This window comes from Musca vetustissima, unplaced genomic scaffold, assembly GCF_032173495.1.
Source record: "Musca vetustissima isolate MV318-11 ecotype Yass unplaced genomic scaffold, APGP_CSIRO_Mvet_v1 utg2253, whole genome shotgun sequence".
In the NCBI taxonomy this organism is placed as follows: domain Eukaryota; kingdom Metazoa; phylum Arthropoda; class Insecta; order Diptera; family Muscidae; genus Musca; species Musca vetustissima.
Window position 1 is genome coordinate 757,558 of NW_026888442.1, and position 20,007 is coordinate 777,564.

The window sequence follows — 20,007 nt, forward strand, 5'->3', positions numbered from 1 at the left end:
GATTACTTTTTAAAACTATCCGATCTCTTAAATATTTTTAATTAGCCCAGCCTCCAATAACCCTTTCCCAAAAGTTACCTATTCACCTTTCAACCGAAATGTCATCATTTCCCAAATGTGGCGCCCAATATCAAATTAAACGAATGAAGACGAAAAAATGTGTCATGTAAAACAAATCCAAATAAAAATAAATCTCATAGAGAGAATACCGAACATGTCGCCCCAAAAAAAGTTAATACGACAATTTCTTGTAATGTCGAAGAACATCTTCTCCTCAAACTATGCTAGGATGTATGATGGTAGCACTCTACACAACTATTGTCTTTTTTTTTGAAGCAATGCGATAAATGGAGTTGGATGTTGGTGTTGCTGCATGCACATCAACATGAAAACAGTTGACTATTGTCGCATTGCATTACAAAATAATAGTGAATACGAAAAGGTAGCAACACCGCGCCTGATGCACGAGAGTTGCGAATAAGAAGGGTCTGGGTGAGACAAACAAATGTATTCCAGATAAAAACAGAGGACATCCATCCATTCAACAGCATCCAATCCATATGTGTGTGTGTGTGGATGAGATTGAAGCAGTTACATATGTTGGTATGTCAAACGTGAACAATAAATTTGTTGAAAAAAAACAACAACAACAGAAACTTCATCTTCTGCTGTTGCGATTTTGTTTTTCAGTCTATTTGTTTGTGTTCGTTTTCATTGTCGTCATTTGTTTTGTTTGTTTGTCTGTCATTTTGTTCAGTCGTTCGTTTCGTTCATTTGCTAAGCACCCAGAAAAGTGCAATCACGTTCGGTAAGAGGTTAGGATGAAAAGTTTGAAGGGTATATTCGGAAAAATTTACATTTGAGGGAATTAATTGCAACTTCGAAAAGGTGAATAGAATTGCAAGACAAGCCTACGGTCCCTCGATGGTAGTATGCCCTTCGCCGTTTCGTCGTCCTCTCATTGATTTCTCTTTTTTTAGGGGGAAAACAAAAACTGGTTATAGAAATCAGTTTTAAGGAATACGATCGCCAGAACATCATAAATTTAAAGTCCAGGATTGTGAATTTCGGTGTCGTTGTATGGAATTTCATGTGTATTTTTTTGCGCGAAAAAACGCCGTGGAGCACCAACGTGCGAGAAGTGAAATGTCCTTGACGAAATTGCCAAGCTTCGCTTTCAATGAGCGATGCTTCTGGTTATTGTTCTTTATTGAGTATAGTATCCCTTGGTAGGAATTCCTGATGTTCGACGACCGAGTTGAGTATTTTTTCTTCGACATTTTGAGGAACAAGGAACTTAATTTAAAGAAATTTGTCCACTATGGCACATATTTCGCAATAAGCTCGGCTATAAAGACCAGATTAGGGTACATTAACATTTTAAGGGCCAGCTTTTCCATAAAGACTCACTTGGCTTCAGTTTATCTCAAAGGTTCCCTGAGCTTCAGTTCATCTAAAAAGACTATCTGAGACTATGTGCCACCTCGATCGACAGGTATGGGACAGTATGCGTGCAAACATTCGAAGAATAGACCCCCTGAACATTAGTTCCAGCCATCAAAACTCTATGAAATTTAACTGGTATATATAATAAAATCCTGGTAGTAAGTTCGCCTATAAGGATACGCGAGCTTAAGCCCGTCTAAAATACTCCATTAGTTTAAGCACAACTCTATCGCTTTAAATTTCATCTATAAGGTCTTCTTAAGTTTCAGCTCGTCTACAACTCGTCTATTAGGATTCCATGAGCCTCAAAGCTTCTTTCACGGCTCCCTGACCTTTTGATTTTCTTAACAGACCCACTGAAGCTCGCCTTAAAAGATTCACCGAATTCCAGCTTCTTCACAAAAGACTCAGCCAGCTTTAGCTCTTAAAAAGTTTCCCTGATTAGCAGCTTGTCTAAAAGAGCTCCTACTCCTCTGAAATATTTCCTGACCTTATGTATTATTATACAATCCTGCATAAGGGCAGGAAGTAGCTCGTCAATCTTCAGGCTTATTAAATGCTCCTTGAACTTCAGTCTATAAAGAATACCAGTGATTCAGACCACCTATAAAGACTCTCTGAGCCTCATACCATCTATAAAGGCTCCCTGAACTCCAGCCCTTCAAAATGACTACCAAAGCTGTAGCTCGCTTATAAAAGTTCACTCAACTTCATCGGTAGCCTGCCCATAAAGACCCCCTGAGCTTCAGCACATTTATAAAGACTTCCAGAGAATTAGATAGTCGCTAAAGTCTCCCTGAGCTCCAGCTCGCTTATCAACTGTAGCCTGCCCATAAAGACTCCCTCAGCTTCAGCTCACTTATATAGGCTCCCTGAACTTCAGTCTATAAAGAATCCCAGTGATTCAGACCACCTATAAAGGCTCCCTGAACTCCAGCCCGTTCAAAATGACTCCCTAAGCTGTAGCTTGCTTATAAAAGTTCGCTCAACTTCATCTGGTTTATAAAGAATACCTAAGCTTCAGTTCATCCATAAAGATTCCCTGAGCCTCATTCCATCTATAAAGGCTTCATGAGCTTCAGACCATCTACAAAGACTCTCTAAACCTCATTCCATCTATAAAGGCTCCATGAGTTCCAGCCTGCTCAAAAAGACTCCCTGAGCTGCAACTCGCTTATAAAGCTCCCTGAACTTTATCTAGTTTATAAAGAAACCCTGAGCATCCGCACGTCTGTAATGTTCAGTTTGTCGAAATAGACATCCTGAGCATCTTCTGTTCTAAGGGGGTTTATCTAAGCTTCATCTCGTTTATGGGGGCTCTGTGACCATCGGATAGACTATAAAGACATCCCGATTTCCAGATTGACTAAAAAGACAGCCTTCAGCTCGTCTATGGATACTTCCTCCAGCTCCATAAAGAATTCCACAGTCCTCAGATCGCTTAAAAAATTAATTAACTTCAGATCGACAAATAACAATCTATTAGCTCGTCTAAAAAAAATAACTGAGATCGCCTATAGAGTCTTTCGTTTACGCGTCTATAAAGAGGCTCTTCTTGAAGTTTCCTTATGAAGACTGTCTTCTACTCGTTTATAGAGACTCCTTTCACCTCATGTAAAAGGTGTAGGAATACCTTAACAAATTGCCTGAGATCGCCTATAGAAGCTCCATCTACGTGCCCATTAAGAGGCCTCTTTTGTAAGAACTACTTCAAGATCGCATTCAATACTATTCTATAAAGAGGATATCATGATCGTCTATAAAGTCCCCCTTCAGCTCATCAATAAAGATGCTATAAAGACTATCTTCGGCTATTCTAAAAATCTAACTCCAACCGGTCTATAATGACTACCTTCAGCTCGTCTAAAAAATAATCCATTCTGCTCGTCTATAAAGACGTACTGTGGCTTCAGGGCGAACCTCTATAAAGTCTCCCTTCAGCTCGCCTAAAAAGACTACCTTCAGCTGTTCTATTATCCATCAGCTTTATTTAATTCTATTTTTATCCAATTTTTGTGTTCAAGCCTTCCACAACATCTCCTGCGAACTTCGTACAATTCAGCAAAAATACCATCAACAGATTGCGTAGTTTTATTGTCGTCACCGAGAGCGAGAGAGAGGGGGATCCCCAACAGCAGAAAAAAAAACAATACACACAATTGTAGTTTAGTTTGTTATTGTTCTTGTTGCATGCCAGGAGTAGCAGCAACAGTCAATAGTGCAACAGTAGCAGTTGTTGCCCTCCAGTAGAAAATTCTGTCTGGCAAGCCAGCCAGCCTCCTTCTCACCAGCTTGTAATTGTAAAAAAAAAACGAAAAGTTCATTGAACGCTATAGAACTTGATTGTATTTCGTTTGCTCTTTTATGCCATTCTGCCTGCCATCTTCTACGTCTGCTTCTTCTTTTTCTGCTTCTTTGGCACTTCTTTGGGTTCTCCAGTCACGAGAACATTTTAATTGATATAAGCTTTAAGTTATTCCTTTGTGTGTATTTTTTTATTGTAGGACACACATAGGACTAATGGTTGAATGAGAGCGAGATGGAGAAGAGAGGGGAAAGAGTGCTAAATGTTTAGATGTAGAGAATGGAGTCTAAGAAATGTTTCTGATTTTTTCTGGGGAAACTATTTTGTTAAAGCAAACTTCTTCCTAGTTGTAACAGCTTCTTGGAAGGATTTGGAATTTCAAAGACATATTTTTTTATTCTACAACAAAGCACAGCTTAGCTTTAGAGAATTGGAGTTGTTGTTATTGTTGTTGCAGGAAGCAATGACAAAGAAACATTTAAAGATTTTGCTTCGCGTTTTCTTTGTTAGGCAAAGAAAAATCGTAAGCATTTCCTTTCAGCAATGCGAGAAGAAGAATAAAAAATAGGAACTACTTGAGGAGCCTTGGAATGAGGATTGGAAGGTTTGTGGGGAGTTAAACTGTTGCCGCATAGATGGAGTGTATATTTTTATTTAGTATCTGTAACTGTAACTAAATTACATTTTTATTTATGTAGCAACAAATCATCCGAAAATCTACAAAAGCAGATTTAATGCTACCCCCACATCCAATTCCGCACAAAAATAAATTCCAAAATACAATGAAAGCTAAATGAAGAGCCACAATAGAATACAAGAAGAAGCGTAACCACCGTAACCACAAAACTTAATGCTACTCCACCACCACGGCCAACACCAACTTTAATGCTAATGACAATGAAGATGTAGATTTCAAATGGTGATGGATGGATGGAAAGTATCCTCCTCGCAGGATGTGAGAAGTGGGGGAGGAGGAGTAGTGGAAATTACCCAAAATAATTTACCCACATTGAAGTGGGATGTAGGCAGAGGATAGATAGCTACCTAGCTAGAGTAGTTTGAATAGATGATTACTTCTAGCTACACTTATGTTATTGTAATGATGTTGCATGATTGCTTGTTGTTGTTGTTGGTGTACCATTTACAGATAGAGGCATTTAAGTATCCACAAAGGGTGGGAGTGTGCTCTACTACACTTACCTTATCCCTGGGAGATTCACTGCCATTACACGATGACGATGTTGTTGTGTGATGATGATGATAGCCATTTAGGGTAGCCGTCGTAGCTGTTGAGGACAGTGTTGATGTTAGTGGTGTTGTTGCTGCTACTCCACCACTGCCACTACCCAGTGGTGACGATGTCAACGTCTGTTGTGCTGATGGTGACAATGGTGTTGTTGGTGTCGGTATTGCTGGAAACAATGTTGCAACTGGCGATGGTGGCGGTGGCTGCTGCTGATGCACTAATTGTATCTTTCCTTGAGATATTTTAATATAATTGGTGGGTGGTGTAAAGGCATTCGCATGCAAATCATCTTTGTCATCGTCTTCGCATTCTTTGATGCCAAGTTGTCTGCAAAGGGAGAAAGAAAAACAGAAAAATAAAAACACATTCATGAGACACTTGCCAGACAAAACAATTAAATATTAAAAAAATGGAATGCATGGCAATGCAGAACAAAATATGAAATTGTCTGTCATGTAATAATGCGTGATGATGAGATTCTGAGGAAGCAGGACAGACCCGTGTATGTGTGTTTGTTCTGTCCCCTTTTTATGTTTCTTTATTTAACTGAAGGATAGTCGGTTGGGGGAACTATTTTTAGATTTTGTTTCTTCGTAATGTATAATTTAAAAAAATACTCTTAAATGTAGTTATCCTGGGCTAGACTAATGAAGACATCAGGGTGATTTGCTTCCCAAGGAGCCAGTTGGGATGATGTGTAATAATAAAAATAGCGATGATGACTTAATTAGATTTTTTTGTACTTTGAAGAGGTTTAAAATTGTAAAATAAAAGGGGGTGGAGTTATTCCACAGATCCCCGATTCATATTAGGTTGGGGAAAACGAAATCCATTAGAGAAATGATCGAAGTTGACCGGCATATTAGCAGTCGTAACATCGCCCAGAAGCTAAAAATCGACCATAAACCTGTTTTAAACCATTTACCCAAGCTGGATTCAAAAAGAAGCTCGATGTTTGGGTGCCACACCAATTAACAGAAAAAAAGGATGGATAGAATTCCCATCTGCGAAGCCTTGGCCAAACGGAATTTGATAGACCAATTTCATAGAGAATGGTGACTGGAGATGAGAAATGGATCATATACGATGACCCTGTGCGAAGACGACTGTGACCAAAGAGCGTTGGAGCACCTCAAACGATATCCAAAACAGGACTAACGGCCAGGCAAGATCTGCTATGCATTTTGTGGACTGGAAGGGGATTATGGCCAAACGCTAAATTCTGATCTCTACTGTCAACAACTGGACCGTTTGAAGATAGCAATTGACCAGAAACGGCCAGAATTGGCCAACAGGAGAGATGTTGTGTTCCACCAGAACAACGCTATGCCACACACATCTAAAGTGACTCGCCAGAAACTTTTGGAGCTTGGTGGGGAAGTTTTAATGCATCCGCCATACAGTCCGGACTTTGCACCAAGCGAATTTTGTTAATTATAAATAATTGGTATCTAGGGAGGATTGTGAAAATCGACTACTAGATTTTTTTTTTTTTGCAAATAGAGAACAGGATTTCTATGAGAGAGACATTATGAAGTTACATTTAAGATGGCAATAAAGCATACAACAAAACGGTGCATCGTTTCCACGACAGAGGGGTCTGCGATCCAAAACGACCCGAGTATTTCTCGGCCAACGTCTGTCACCTCAGCCCATTGTATAAAAGCAATAGGGCTGCTACAACAACAACAAAATGGTGTAGTCCTGATATTCCGTATAACATTATTGAGGGTCTGAGTTGGTCGGTTTTCTCGTTATCCCACAGGTAATCTATAAATATATCTTCATTCTGTTGCTTTCAGTTCGTCATTCGTGTATAACGTTACCCATCAGCTCACCCATAGATGCTTTTTGAGATTCAGCTCGACTATAAAGACTCTCTACAAAGTTTGTTAGAGATACAGTTCGATTAAAATTCTGCCTGAGCTACTGCTCGTTTACAAGGACTCCCTGGGTTTCAGCTAGTCTACAAAGACTCTTTGGGCATAAGATATTCTATAAAGATTTCTTGAGCTTCGATAAAAATTCCTCTACTAAAAAGCTCCTCTATAAAAAAGCTCCTCTATAAAAAGTTACTTGTGCTTATCTAAAAATCCACTGGTCTTCAGTTCGTCTATAAATTTCTATAACACGTCATAAAACTATCTTGCTAGGCCTTCTTCAGCTCATATTTGAAGAATACTTTGATATCTTCTGGAAACAATACCAAAGTTTCCACCTATGATTAAAGCAAGCTCCACTTTGGGTTTCAATGAAGCAGGGCCCACGTTGGGCGCCAATAAAGAAGCTCGCGAGCGGAGCTGGTATGGCTTCATCCAAAACTACAAGATTTCAAATATTTTTTACTTCTTGTTTAGGAATTAGTTTCAGCTTATGATATGAGTCCATTCACTTGGGCAAGCGTGGTTAATGATCTTAAGTTTTCAGTGTACGCTAAACGAATGAGAGTCGGATTTGAAATAGGAATCGGAGTGTCTTTATTGAAATTATATTCAGCTTAGGTACTACATATGAGAAGCAAGATTCTTGTGTAGTATTGGTTGTATAAAAAGGTATTCGATTCAGAGATGTAATTTTATGGTACTATTTAAAGATTATTTAGATAAGTAACCGTTAATTTCAAATATTTAAATTTTAAATGGAACTGAGTGTTTACACTATCGTAAATAAAATACATAATTGGTATAAAAATAGAGTTCATCCGTTTCATGATTATTTTAAGAGCTTTTCATCTTCTATACAGGCTCTCTGAACTTCAGTTCCTATATTTACACTTCCTCGTCAGATTATCCCTTAATACTCCCATTCGATTGGTCTACAAGGATTCCTTGAACATCTACTCAGATTCCTATAGACATTTTTTTCTCCTTATCTTATCCTATTTTCTAAGAAACACAATTTTACATTCCAAAAACAAAAACGACCACTCCAAACATCCGCCAAAACCCCATTCCTTATCATTTTGTAACAGATCTACAAAAATGTCAACAATAATAATAGTAATCCGCACTCATTCATAAATTTTCCTGAAAATTACCACAAATAAAAAAAAAACGAATTTCAAACAAAAGCTTTTAAGCCTTTTGTGGCATAGAGACAATTTCTGTCAACAATCATCAATGGAAACAAAAACAAAACAAAAAACTAAAACTCCGCATTACTCTACAGCACAAAAAATAACTGAAGTCAATAAAACCAGTCACAAGCGAAGTGTCTCCATTTCGAATTTGAGCCATTCAGCCAACAAATCTCCAATCTTTTTTTGGCAATAGTCAACATAGATAGAAAAAAAAGTCTTTGACACTTTAATTGTGGAACTGTGGAAATTATACTGAATGTTACTGCCCACTTGCTGTCAATTTTTGAGCGTTCCGTTTTTTCCAAACTCCGTTTTTTTCGCTGTTGTTGCTGATTCGTTGAGCGCACATTTCATTCAATCCAATGTTTAGTTTTGCCTCAGTTCAGTTCGCTGAACACAAATGCATAGAGAGCCACCACAACCAACCGAACATTGGCCAAGCAAGTCCATGGCAAATACCTTTTAAAATGTGTCACTAATGTGAACTGCTGCTGGTGCCCAGCAAGCCAGCCTGCCCGGCCATCCAACTGCCTAGATGAAGTAGTGCTCCACCGCATCGCATAAAAAAAAATTGCAACAGCAACAACAATTTTGAAAACATTTTGTTTGAAATACATTTTGCAAATCCATGAATTCATCCATGGTATCACTTGATATCTGCTGCATTGAGAAATGCAAACAAACACTCATATGCGAGTGGAATTGAGCTGAGCTGAATTGTGAGCATTTAGTTTGAAGTGCGTTGTAATTTTTGGTCGTGGGCTTTTCAAAAAACAAAAAAAAAAAGTCAAAAAAACCCAAAACAGTGGTTAAAAAAGGAAGACAATATGTTCTCTCTAAAAATTTCCTTATGAACGAAATTAATTGCATGCTTTTAGGCAGAAGAACAGGGGGTCTTCATGGAGCCTTTGGGGACGAGCTAAAGCTCAGGCAATCTTCATAGACGAAGTGGAGCTCCTTTAGTCTTTCTGGATAAGCTGGAAGTCAGAGAGTCTATATAAACGACGAAACGTGATCGGGGAGCCTTCAGAGACGAGCTGGATATCAGGGAGTATGCATGGACGAAACTGAAGGAGCTCCGGAGCTCCTTTATAGACGAGTTGAAGCTCATGTAGTCTTTACAGGTAAACTGTAGCTCAAGGAGTCTCTATAGGCGAGCTGGAGTTCAGAGAATTTTTATAGATGAGCTGGAGATTCGGGACTCTTTTTAGATGAACAGGAGCTTAGGAAGTTGTATAGAGCTCCGAAAGATTTTATAGACAATCAGAAAATCAGGGAGTTCCAATAAGCGATTTTTATAGATGACTTTGAGTTCCGGAAGGCTTAAAGACAAACTAGAGCTAAAGTAGTCTCTATAGGCAGACTGGAGATCAGGGAGTCCTAATAGCTGGAGCTCAAGGAGTCTAAATATGAGACTGGAGCTTTGGGAGTCTTTTTAGATGTGCAGGTGCTCAGGAAGTTTTATAGAGCTCAGGAAGACTTTATAGACAATCTGGAGCTCAGAGAGTTCTAATCAGGGAATTTTTATAAAAGATCTTGTCCTCTGGAAGTCTTAAAGACAAACTAGAGCTCAAGGAGGCTCTATAGGCAAGTTGGAGATCAGGAAGTTATAGACGAGGTGGAGCCCATATATTTTTATTAGACGAGCTCGAACTCCGGTAGTATTTATAGACGAAGAATATTTTTTAGAGCTGAAGCCTAAAGGTCTCAGGAATAACTGAAACTCAGTAAGTCTTTATAGGCCAGCTGGAGATCAAGAAGTTCTTATAAAAGAACTAAAGTTCATCGCGTTTTATAGGTGAGATGAAGCTCATTATGGATGGGCTGGAACTCTGTGAGTGTTTATAAATGATCTAAAGCTTAGTGAGTTAATTCGGCGAATATTTATGGACGAAAATCTCAATAGATGACCTGAAGTTCATAAAGACTATATTTACATGAAATGGAGCTCAGGGGGTCTTTTTAGACCAGTTAGAACATAGGGACTTAGAGGAGCTAAAGCCTGAGCGACCTGGAAATGAAGTCCTTATAAGCGACCTCGATCTCAAGGAATCTTTAAAAGCCATTTGAAGCTCCGACAGTCTTTATAGGTGAGCAGAAACTCAAAAAGTCTACATGTTGGGTGTAGGCAGATATTGAGTAAATCATTATGTAGTGCATACTTTTAGGTTATTGGATAAAAAATATACATTTTCTCCCCCATACCACTGTTCAGCTTAAGGCCATTCAAATTGTTTTTTTTAGCAGACAGTTGGACGTTGCAAACAGCTTTAAATCTCCAGACACAGTGTCGCGGAGTTCATTCATGATTGCCACAGCTGTTGCGGCTGTGACAAACTTCTTCCCCTCTGGCTGTAAACATGTTTGGTTATTTTATTTTTTGTGAACAAAAAATTAATGGCCGAATGATATATGACTAAGACCAAACATCCAAACAAAATACAAAATCTCTGCAAATGTCAAAAGCTGTAATACTTAATAACTTTTGGAAATAATCAAAAAAATAACAACACCAAATCAAGATACAAAAAAATTATAAGTGTGCGCGCACCCAACGAAAAAAATAATCAAAGAAAATGTCAAAAAATTGTTGCTTATTAGACCATATGAGATGCGAATAAGAGGGTACTATACTTCAGATGTATGCCCCTTGCTTTTGAAGACCCACTGCAACTGTATTTAGGCGTTAATTTATCGCATAGCACGTCACTGTCAGAAAAACCGACAACCAACCCATTAATCTACTGATGTAGTTTTTTGTAAGCCAAAAGTTGTGGATTTTTTTTTGTATTTCCAGTTTTCCGAAGTTGTCATTTTAGGTGAAACACAAACCCACAAAAATCGAGGGGAAAAAATCATTTGAATTTTGTTGCACATTTTTTGTTGTTGTTGATAGAAGTGTCATTTTATGCATTTGAAATGTCGAAGATAGATTTTTTTCATATTTTTTTCCTATTAGAAGGTAGGGGATTTATAAAAAAATATATATAGGTTTTAAAATGCCCTACAAAAATAAAAAAGAGAGAGCCATAAGGGAGTTTTTTTAAACGAGTTCAATCTCAGAGGAGCTGAAGTGCAAGGAGGTTTTATAGACGAACAGGAGTTCAGAGATTGGAAGCTCAGGAAGTCTTTATAGTTGAGTTGAATCTGATGAAGTTTAGGGAGGTAGGGAGTCTATATAAAATAGTTGAAGCTCAGGAAGTATGTGATCTAAAGCTTGGCGAGTCTTTATAGAGCTGAAGTTCAAAGAGCCTTTATAGTTAAGTAGGAGCTCAGGGAGCCTTTATAGCAGATTTGGAGCTCAGAGAGCCTTTATAGAAGATCTGAAGCCTCGAGGAGTCTTTATTGGCAAGCTCTACCCTTATAGAAGAGTTCAGTCTCAGGAAGCCTCAATTGACGAGCTGAAGTTCAAAGAGGTTTTAAAGACGAACCGAAGTTCAGAGAGTTTTTATAGACGAGCAACAACTCGAAGAGCCTTTATAGATGATTGGAGGCTCAGGGAGCCTTTAAAGACGATTTGAAGCTCAGGTAGTCTTTATACGCGTATTGATGATACGCGAGTTGATTATAGATAAGCTGAAGTTCAGGAAGTATTTTTATGCGACCTGAATAATGGTGAGCCTTTACAGACGGAGTTCATTAGGTAATCTTTACATGTTAGGATTAATTGAAGTTCTGGGAGTTTTTATATACAAGCTCAATTTCAGAGAGTCTACATAGATGTGATGTGAAAGAAGCCTCTTTTAACGAGCTGAAGTTCATCGGGCCTTTATAGATGAGTAGGAGCACAGGGAACCTTTATAAAAGAGTTGAAGCCTCGGGGAGTTTTTAGAGGTAAGCTGTAGCTCAGTAAGCCTTATAGACTAGTTCAATTTCCGGAAGCCTCTATTGACGATTGAGCTGATGTTCAAAGAGGATTTACAGACGAGTAAAATCTCAGAGAGCCTTTATAGATAAGTGGAAGCCCAGGGAGTCTTTATAGTCTCGGGAAGTCTATAAGTGCTGCTGACGAGCTGAAGTTCAAAAGAGGTTTTATAGACAAAAAAAGTTCTGGAAGTCTTTATAGACGAGCAAAAACTCAGAGACCCTTTATAGATACGTGGAAGCTTAAATAACCTTTATAAACGATTGGAACCTGAGGGAGTCTTTATAGGCTAGTTAAAGCTGAAGCATGGCGAGTCTTTATAGACGGGAATCATAAGGAAATCGCAAATGAAGCTCGGGGGGTTTTTATAGACGAGCTTAAGCTTAGGGAATCTACATAGATGTGATGAAGCTCAGGAAGCATATATTGACGAGCTGAAATTCAAAGAGCCTTTATAGATGAGTAGGAACTCAGGGAGCCTTTAAAGAAGATTCGAAGTTCAGGCAATCTGTAGCTCGGGAAGTCTTTCTAGGTTAGCCGAAGCTTGGCGAGTCTTTTTTGACAGGGATCATAAGGAAATCTTTACATGTTGGGATCTACTGAAAGTCTTTGAGTTTTTAAAGACGACCTCAATCTCAGGAAGTCTATATATTTGTGAATAAGTTTAGAAAGCCTCTATTGACGAGCTGAATTTCAAAGGTTTATGAATGTATTTGTAGAAGAACTGAATCCCCGGGGGAGTTTTATAGACGAGCTGACGAGACGAGATCATGGAGTCTTTCTAGAAGAGCTGAAGCCTAGGAAGTCTTATTGGACCAGCTGAATATTAGAAAGTCATTATAGACGAATTTCAGGGTGCTACATTCAATAAATTTTTGAAGACTTTTTTAAAAACTTCTTCGATGAGCTGTAGATCGGGTAATTATATAGAAGGTCTGATGTCAGGGTGAATTTTATATGACCTGAAAAGCCTTGATTTTTAAATACGAACTAAAACTATAGTAGAAAGTCCATATAGACTTAGAGCTAAAGTTCAGAACATCGTTCTACAGGAGATTATTTCTTAAGCGAACTGAATAAGGCTTTTAGGGACGAGCTACAGGGAACACAGAATAAAGGATGTCTTTATAAATGAACTGTGATTTAGGGAGATCTTAGAAACCGACTGAAGCTCCACAGTTAAGAGCATTTAGAGGAAGATGACTCCAACAAAAAGAGATCTCCATAAAGAAGTTCTTATATGAATTCTATCTATAGATAGGAGACTTTACGACGAACTTATAAAAAGGGCGTTTTTACGAACTGATCAATAGTGTTCACTACAGATCTGATATAAATAAAATCATTATGAAAGAGCTGATGGTCAAGGAGTCTTTCTAGAGCTGCAGCTCAGATAGCCTTTGTATGCGAGCTGAATATCACGAAGAGAGAGATTGAGAATTGATGGGCTGAAAATATGACGATGTACTGAGAAAGAATTCTTTCTGAAAAAGTCAGAGAAGTCTTTATCGGCAAGCTGAAGATTTTATGTATAAGAGTAGGGAACATTGTGTATAAGCTAAAGAACCGTAATTTATATATATATATATGAAATAAAGCTCTGAGCTAGGCGTTTAAGTTACTAAATTTAATACTGATATTCATGGGAAAGACTTACATAGATCATAGGCGACGTAAAGAAAATCGATCCCTATATGCCATGATATACATCTGTCCTACTATCATTCAATATTTCAATCAATATCATACAAAACACAGACATATTTTGATATAGCTCATATTTTTTAACATCGCTCTGTGACGAAATATCAGATTAAAAAAAAAGTACAAATAATTCGTAATATAAACAAGATTTGTAATTATTTTGTATTTTTTATTTATTTTTTTCTTCATAAAAGACATTTTTTTGGCTGAATGGATATGTTGTTCACATTCGTATTATGTCTGCATGCCAAACAGACAGCCAAGTCAAGCCAGGTTGGTTGGATTGGCTAGCCTATCTGCCAACTTGTCTATCTTGTTATTGTCTATCGCACTGCGTTAACGTTCTCTCCTTTTGCACTTCGTACATTGCAATGCATTCAGTCCGTCTGCCAGTCAGTCGGTGGTTATTATCGGGTGTTCATTGCTCACTCGTCGTCGCTCACACACCATCGTCTTTTTTGATATTGATTTCAATTGACATTTTAATCTGGAAATTTGTTGATTTTTTTTTGATTTTTATTTTTTCAATCATATGATGTTGTTGTTGTTGGTGTTGTTGTATATTAAATTGAATTAAATCTGCATATTTAATGGTCGAATGAACTTCTCATTCACATATACCGAGCCAAGCCATTTACATTATTAACATTTGTCTATGCAATTTATGTAAATCGGAGTAGACAGATATCCATATTTTTTGTATTTCTGATACGATTCGATGTGATTTGAAATATGAAATCAAGAGGAAAAATAAAACAAATTGGAGGATTTTTAAATTAACTTTTCCATGGGGGGAATTGTGAATATATAAATTGGAATTTTTGTTTAAAATATAAAGGCAATGAAATGGAAACAAATTTCTTAAATGGAGAAACTAAAGCTGCAGGAGAAGAGAAGGGAGGATTTATATAAAATTCAAGGGGAGATTTTGGAAAAGAACTAAATAAAGGGATCGGATAATTATTATGTGATCAAATTCACATTATCTATAAGAGATTTGATTTCTACAGAAGACATTGTATTACATACATAGAATCTTTAGGCAGTAACTATAGATGGCGACCTGATTACAATCTCTATAAAATATTGAAAATATCGACAACTTTTATAACCATATAAATCATAGAATCATGTAAAACCAGAACAAGAAATTTTATTTTATGTTCCCTATTTTAAACATATTCAATAGTTTTTTAATTGAGAGAAATATTCAGTTTTACCTCTAACCTTCCATGTACAATGGTGCGTATGAACGTATACATGATTTAAGGTAATTTAATGTCACTCATACGCCCTGTGTTCTATTTCTTTTATTTGAAAATATTTCAAATACTAAACTTTGTCCATGAAATACTTTGGAAATTAAATAAATAATTCATTATAATTTTGAAATTTATTTGTGTCAAAAAGAGTCCTTGCAAATCTTTACAAAACTATAAAAAAATTGAAAAATCCTTCGATGTTCGCTGAACACGCTTGCATGCATGAATAGTTACTGTTCATTCTGACAACTGAATGACACGCAACCTTTACTTTTTTCGTCGTTTGTTTCATACATATGTCTAATTCAGGGTAAAGCCATATAGTAATGACGAATTTTAATTAAATATTAGGGCGGGATGAAGGCCACGAAGTCTCTATGGGAAGTCTGAAGTTCAGAGAGTCTTTATAAAGGAGCTGAAGATTAGGGATTATTTATAGACAAACGGAAGATAACATTCATAGACAAAGCTCAAGGAGTCTTTATCAAACAGGTGGAGCTCTGGAAGCATTTTTATACGAACTGACGCTCATAGCATTTCTATAGAGGTGCTAAAGCTCGGAGAGTCGGAAGAGGCAAGCTGTTGCTCAGGGATTCTTTAAAGACGAACAGAAGTCTCAGAGTGTCTTTATAGTTCATGGAGTCCTTATTGATAAGATGGAGACCATGATCGCTTTTATATACGAGCTGAAGAGCAGAAGGTCTTTTTATACGAGCTGTAGCTCAGGGAGTCTTTATAGACAAACTGTAGCACAGAGAGTTTTTATAGACGAGCTGAAGCTCAAGAAGTTTGTATAGATGAGATGATGCTCTGGGTGTCTCTATAGGCGAGCTGAGGCTCACTAAGTCCTTATAGATTAGCAGGAAGTCTGTATGGACGCACTGAAGCTCAGGTTGTATGTATAGACGAGCTGGAGATCAGATAATCTCTATAGACTTGCTGATATTCAGAAAGTCTTTAGAGACCAGCTGAAGGGCAGGGCGTCCCTACATACGAGCAGAAGATCTGGAATTCGTTAATGATTGATTCCTCAAAAAAAAAAAAAAAAATATATATATATATATATATATATATATTTTTTTTCTTTTAAAGTCCACACGGGTACTCAAAAAACAGTAAGGAAAGTAGTAAAGTCGGTCGAGGCCGACTATATGATACCCTTCACCACTTTGGGTATTTGCAACACATGAATCCTAAAAAACGTCGCATTTTTGAAGGACAGTAAAATGAAATTGGATGCATAAACATGTCATTCTGCAACCGATACTAATTTGTTCATTTGGTCAGATATAGAAGCTATATCTAAATCTGAACCGATTTTCACGAAACTTAACACACATCGTTCTAGACTTAATTCAGTACGCTATGCCAAATTTCGTGCAAACCGAAACATATTAAGGGACTTTGGTGCACCATTTACATAAAATCGGATGAAAATATATATGGGAGCTATATCTAAATCTGAACCGATTTTCAGGAAACATAACACACATCATTCTATACCTAATTCATTACGCTGTGCTAAATTTCGAGCAAATCGAAAGGTATTAAGGAGCTATATCTAAATGTGAACCGATATTCTTCTAAAGCCCAGGCATTGTAAACATTCATATTTTATATGTGTATAGTCCTCATTTTTTTTTAAATTCACATCATTTTAATAATGACCACTCTAATGTGTTGCTCTCATTAAACATTTGACACTATTACTATTGTCACTAATGCTAGAAGGCAAACACACACAATGAGACAAGCCAACAAAGCAAATGTCCTTTAGTTTTTTCCATTTCATATAGAAGAAGAAGAGGACAACGGAAAAGCAAAATGAATGTTGAATTAAAAATAATGACAGAAGAATAAACAAATAAAAATAGAACTTCACAACAGAACTAACTATGTCAGGGCTGCTCTCTTACCATTCAGAAAAAAACGAACATCAACACTTACACACACCGAGAAATAGACAATGTAACAAACCGTGGCACGAGAGGTGACGACAACACTTTTTTTTCTGTTGTAATAGCTATGAGGTTTGATTGTAACATTAGTCCATGGAGGTTCTAAAGAAAAAGAGTGAAGTAAAAAAACAACAACAACAATGCAGTGCATTTCACTTTTGTTCACCTTTTGTGTGATGATATCGTGCCATTGCTGGCTGATGTCGACATCATCACCGCTGCCATCATCGGTTGCATGACAATTTTATTTGTTATTTTTAACTGTGGAAGTAAAAAATGAGCACAAACATCTCTTCGGCTGCTTAGACAATAGACAGAACAACTGCAGCAGCTTCGCCTTCTAAGATAACAAAAACCGACAATGACATGAAACGACTCTCTGCAAAAAAAATCTAACATCATCACGTCAAACCCTACACATGGCTTCAGGGAGAGATGTTGGCTGTCTGAATGTATCCTTAGATGTGGCAAAAGTGAGATGTTAAAACAACTAAAAATGTTTTTTTTTTGTTCTTCAAAAATCTATTCACAGACTCACGCAGTATGAATTAAAGGCTAGATTTCAAAAGGATTTCTTATGCATTGTAGGTTTCCTTTTCAGTGAAACTTTAATTGTGTGTAGCTTGGCTTAATGAGCATGATGATGATGCGTCGTCTGTCGGTCGGTCTGCCTCTATATGTCTGAAGAAATTATCAAGTGGCCCAAATCTTTTATAATTGTAACTAGAAAGCCAGCCACTGAGTCTGAAGGCGTCAACCATGCGTGCACATGTGTCTGTGAGTCTGTGTGTGTGGGAGTTAAATTGATGGCAATAAAAAAATAAAATAACATTTTTACATTTGTAATAAAACATGTAGAAACATATCTCTGTAGAAATATTTATTTTGATTTATTTTTCTTTCGCTCCTTTAAATCATATATTTGTATGTGATAAGGGCAATAAAGATTTCCTAGGGTGGTTTTGATAGGGGACTTAAAGAATTTGCAACGGCATATACAGAAGAAGAATATCTGCTCTAGATATAGAGAGGTGGATTTAATGAAAAATAGTGGAGTTTCTAAAAACAATATTTTTTTTTGAGATCCGCAAAAGGCCCATTATTTAAAGAAATATTTTTTGAGGTCTACACAAAGTATGGATTTTTTAAATATTGCTTGCCTACACAAGGAGGGGATTTTTTAAAGCAGTGGAGCAGTATATGCCTTGGCAATATTTCGTAATAGTTGCACCCTCTTGCTTGATTAGAGGTCAACAGCGCCTCTTCCTTACACTGACATATTTTCTGAATATTATTAATACTCAGCACAGCCGTCCAAAAATTACTTGTCCAGATTCCCTTTATCGTGGGTTGTATTGTGATGTTCGGCTTATAATTTTAGCCTATAAATCGAAATAAACATAAAAAAATAAGTTTTCGATCCAATTCATCATAAAATTATTATCTGATCATCATCGAAAATTATAGGCGTTGTCCTTGACCATACCTGGATCCTGATGGAAATTTTCAATGCGATCAGCACAATGGGTTACTAAATAATATCTGAATACATAGGCACCTGAATATGTTTATGTGTAACTTCCACATCCGAGTACATGCGACAATTGGTATCAATTAAAGGCCAACCACTCCAACCAACCACTCAACTTCTCGGGTCTATGTCCTTTAGGAATATATATATATGTCATATAATACAAATTTTGTCATTTTTCACACAAAAGTCAGGGTCCATTTGACCCGCTAAATATTGACCGATCTTTATCAAAACAGGCATGCTCTCCATGTAAAATCACGATGTTCGGGCCATAATTGCGGCTTCAGGAGCGACCAGAAAAACCGTCAAAAAATTTGCATTTGGCCTATTTCATCCCCTAAATATTAACCGATCTTTACCAAAAACAATAGGGGTCTTCATTGGCCAGAATCCATCCTACATGCAAAATTTCGTGAAGATTGCTCCATAAGTATGGCCCGTATCGTGTTTACAAAATATAATGAACAGACGGACGGGCGGGCGGACACACATGTCTAGATCGACTCAGCTAGTCAAGATATTACGATCGGTATACCTAAATGTGGGTCTAAGACCAATATTTCGAGGCGTCACAACCTTTTGGGGCAGCACAAAGCTATATTACCCTCACAACATAGTTGTTTAGGGTATAAAAAATATATTCGGAGCACCCATCAAGGCTTGTTTTTTTTTATATTTCTTGAGTTTACTTCAAGGCGTGGGTTTTTTCAGAAAATATTTTTTGAGTACTCTTGAAGCCATGCTTTTTAAATTTTTTTGAGAAATTTACAAGGCCTGGACTTTTTTACAAATATTTCTTAAGGTCTACACAATGCGCGGATTTAAAAAAATATATTTTTATTATGGTCTACACAAGGCGTGGATTTAAAAAAATTTAAGGTCTTGAATTTAAAAAATATATATATTTTTTAAGGTCTACGCCAGGCGTGGATTAACAACTTTTTTAAGGCCTACACAAGTCTTGAATTTTTAAAATAGATATTTTTCAAGGTCTACACAAGGCGTAGATTTAAAAAAAAAATATTTTTAAGGTCTATACAAGGTGTGGATTTAAAAAAAAATTTTGTTGAAGTCTACACCAGGCGTGGATTTTTAAAAAATATTTTTAAGGACTGGACAAGGCGTGAATTTAAAAAAAAAAAACATTTTTTAAGGCCTGGACAGGGCGTGAATTTAAAAAAAAAATTTTTTTAAGGCCTGGACAAGGCGTGAATTTAAAAAAAAAAAATATTTTTTAAGGTCTACACAAGGCGTGGATTTAAAGAAAAAAATATTCTCTAAATTTATTTTCTCCATATCCTATGTGGTGATATGTAGTGCATTTTTTTGGTCTACCCCTCCAACAACAGCCTTTTTTCCTCCTCAGCTTTTATTGTTTTACATGTATGTGTGTATGTGTGTTTTATGGGATTTATATATTATTTTCCTAGCTTAGTCTGCACATGACTGTTTTATCTTTTGTGTGCTTTCCTCTTCTTCTTCTTCTTCCATTTATGATAGAAGTGGATTTATTGTGTCTTTTAAGTCGCATAAATCTGTCCTCAAGAGAGAGATAAATTGTTAAATACCTTTTTTTTTTTAAATAGTATTATACGCTAAATTTAGCAA

The 20,007-nt window shown here is 36.9% G+C and overlaps 2 protein-coding genes across 2 annotated transcripts in view; one reads left to right on the plus strand and one right to left on the minus strand.

The window, feature by feature from the left end:
* The window catches only part of LOC133336298 (probable serine/threonine-protein kinase DDB_G0282963), a gene marked incomplete at its 5' end in the record, with an annotated part of 62,730 nt that extends 57,632 nt beyond the window's left edge, over positions 1 to 5,098 (minus strand). The window contains one exon of the mRNA XM_061544581.1: positions 4,952 to 5,098. Coding sequence (XP_061400565.1) covers positions 4,952 to 5,098 — 147 coding nt within the window. The remainder of the gene's footprint in view (positions 1 to 4,951) is intronic.
* Positions 1 to 20,007, plus strand: part of LOC133336309 (uncharacterized) — a 424,576-nt gene that overhangs the window by 237,366 nt on the left and 167,203 nt on the right. The gene's annotated exons all lie outside the window — the stretch shown is intronic.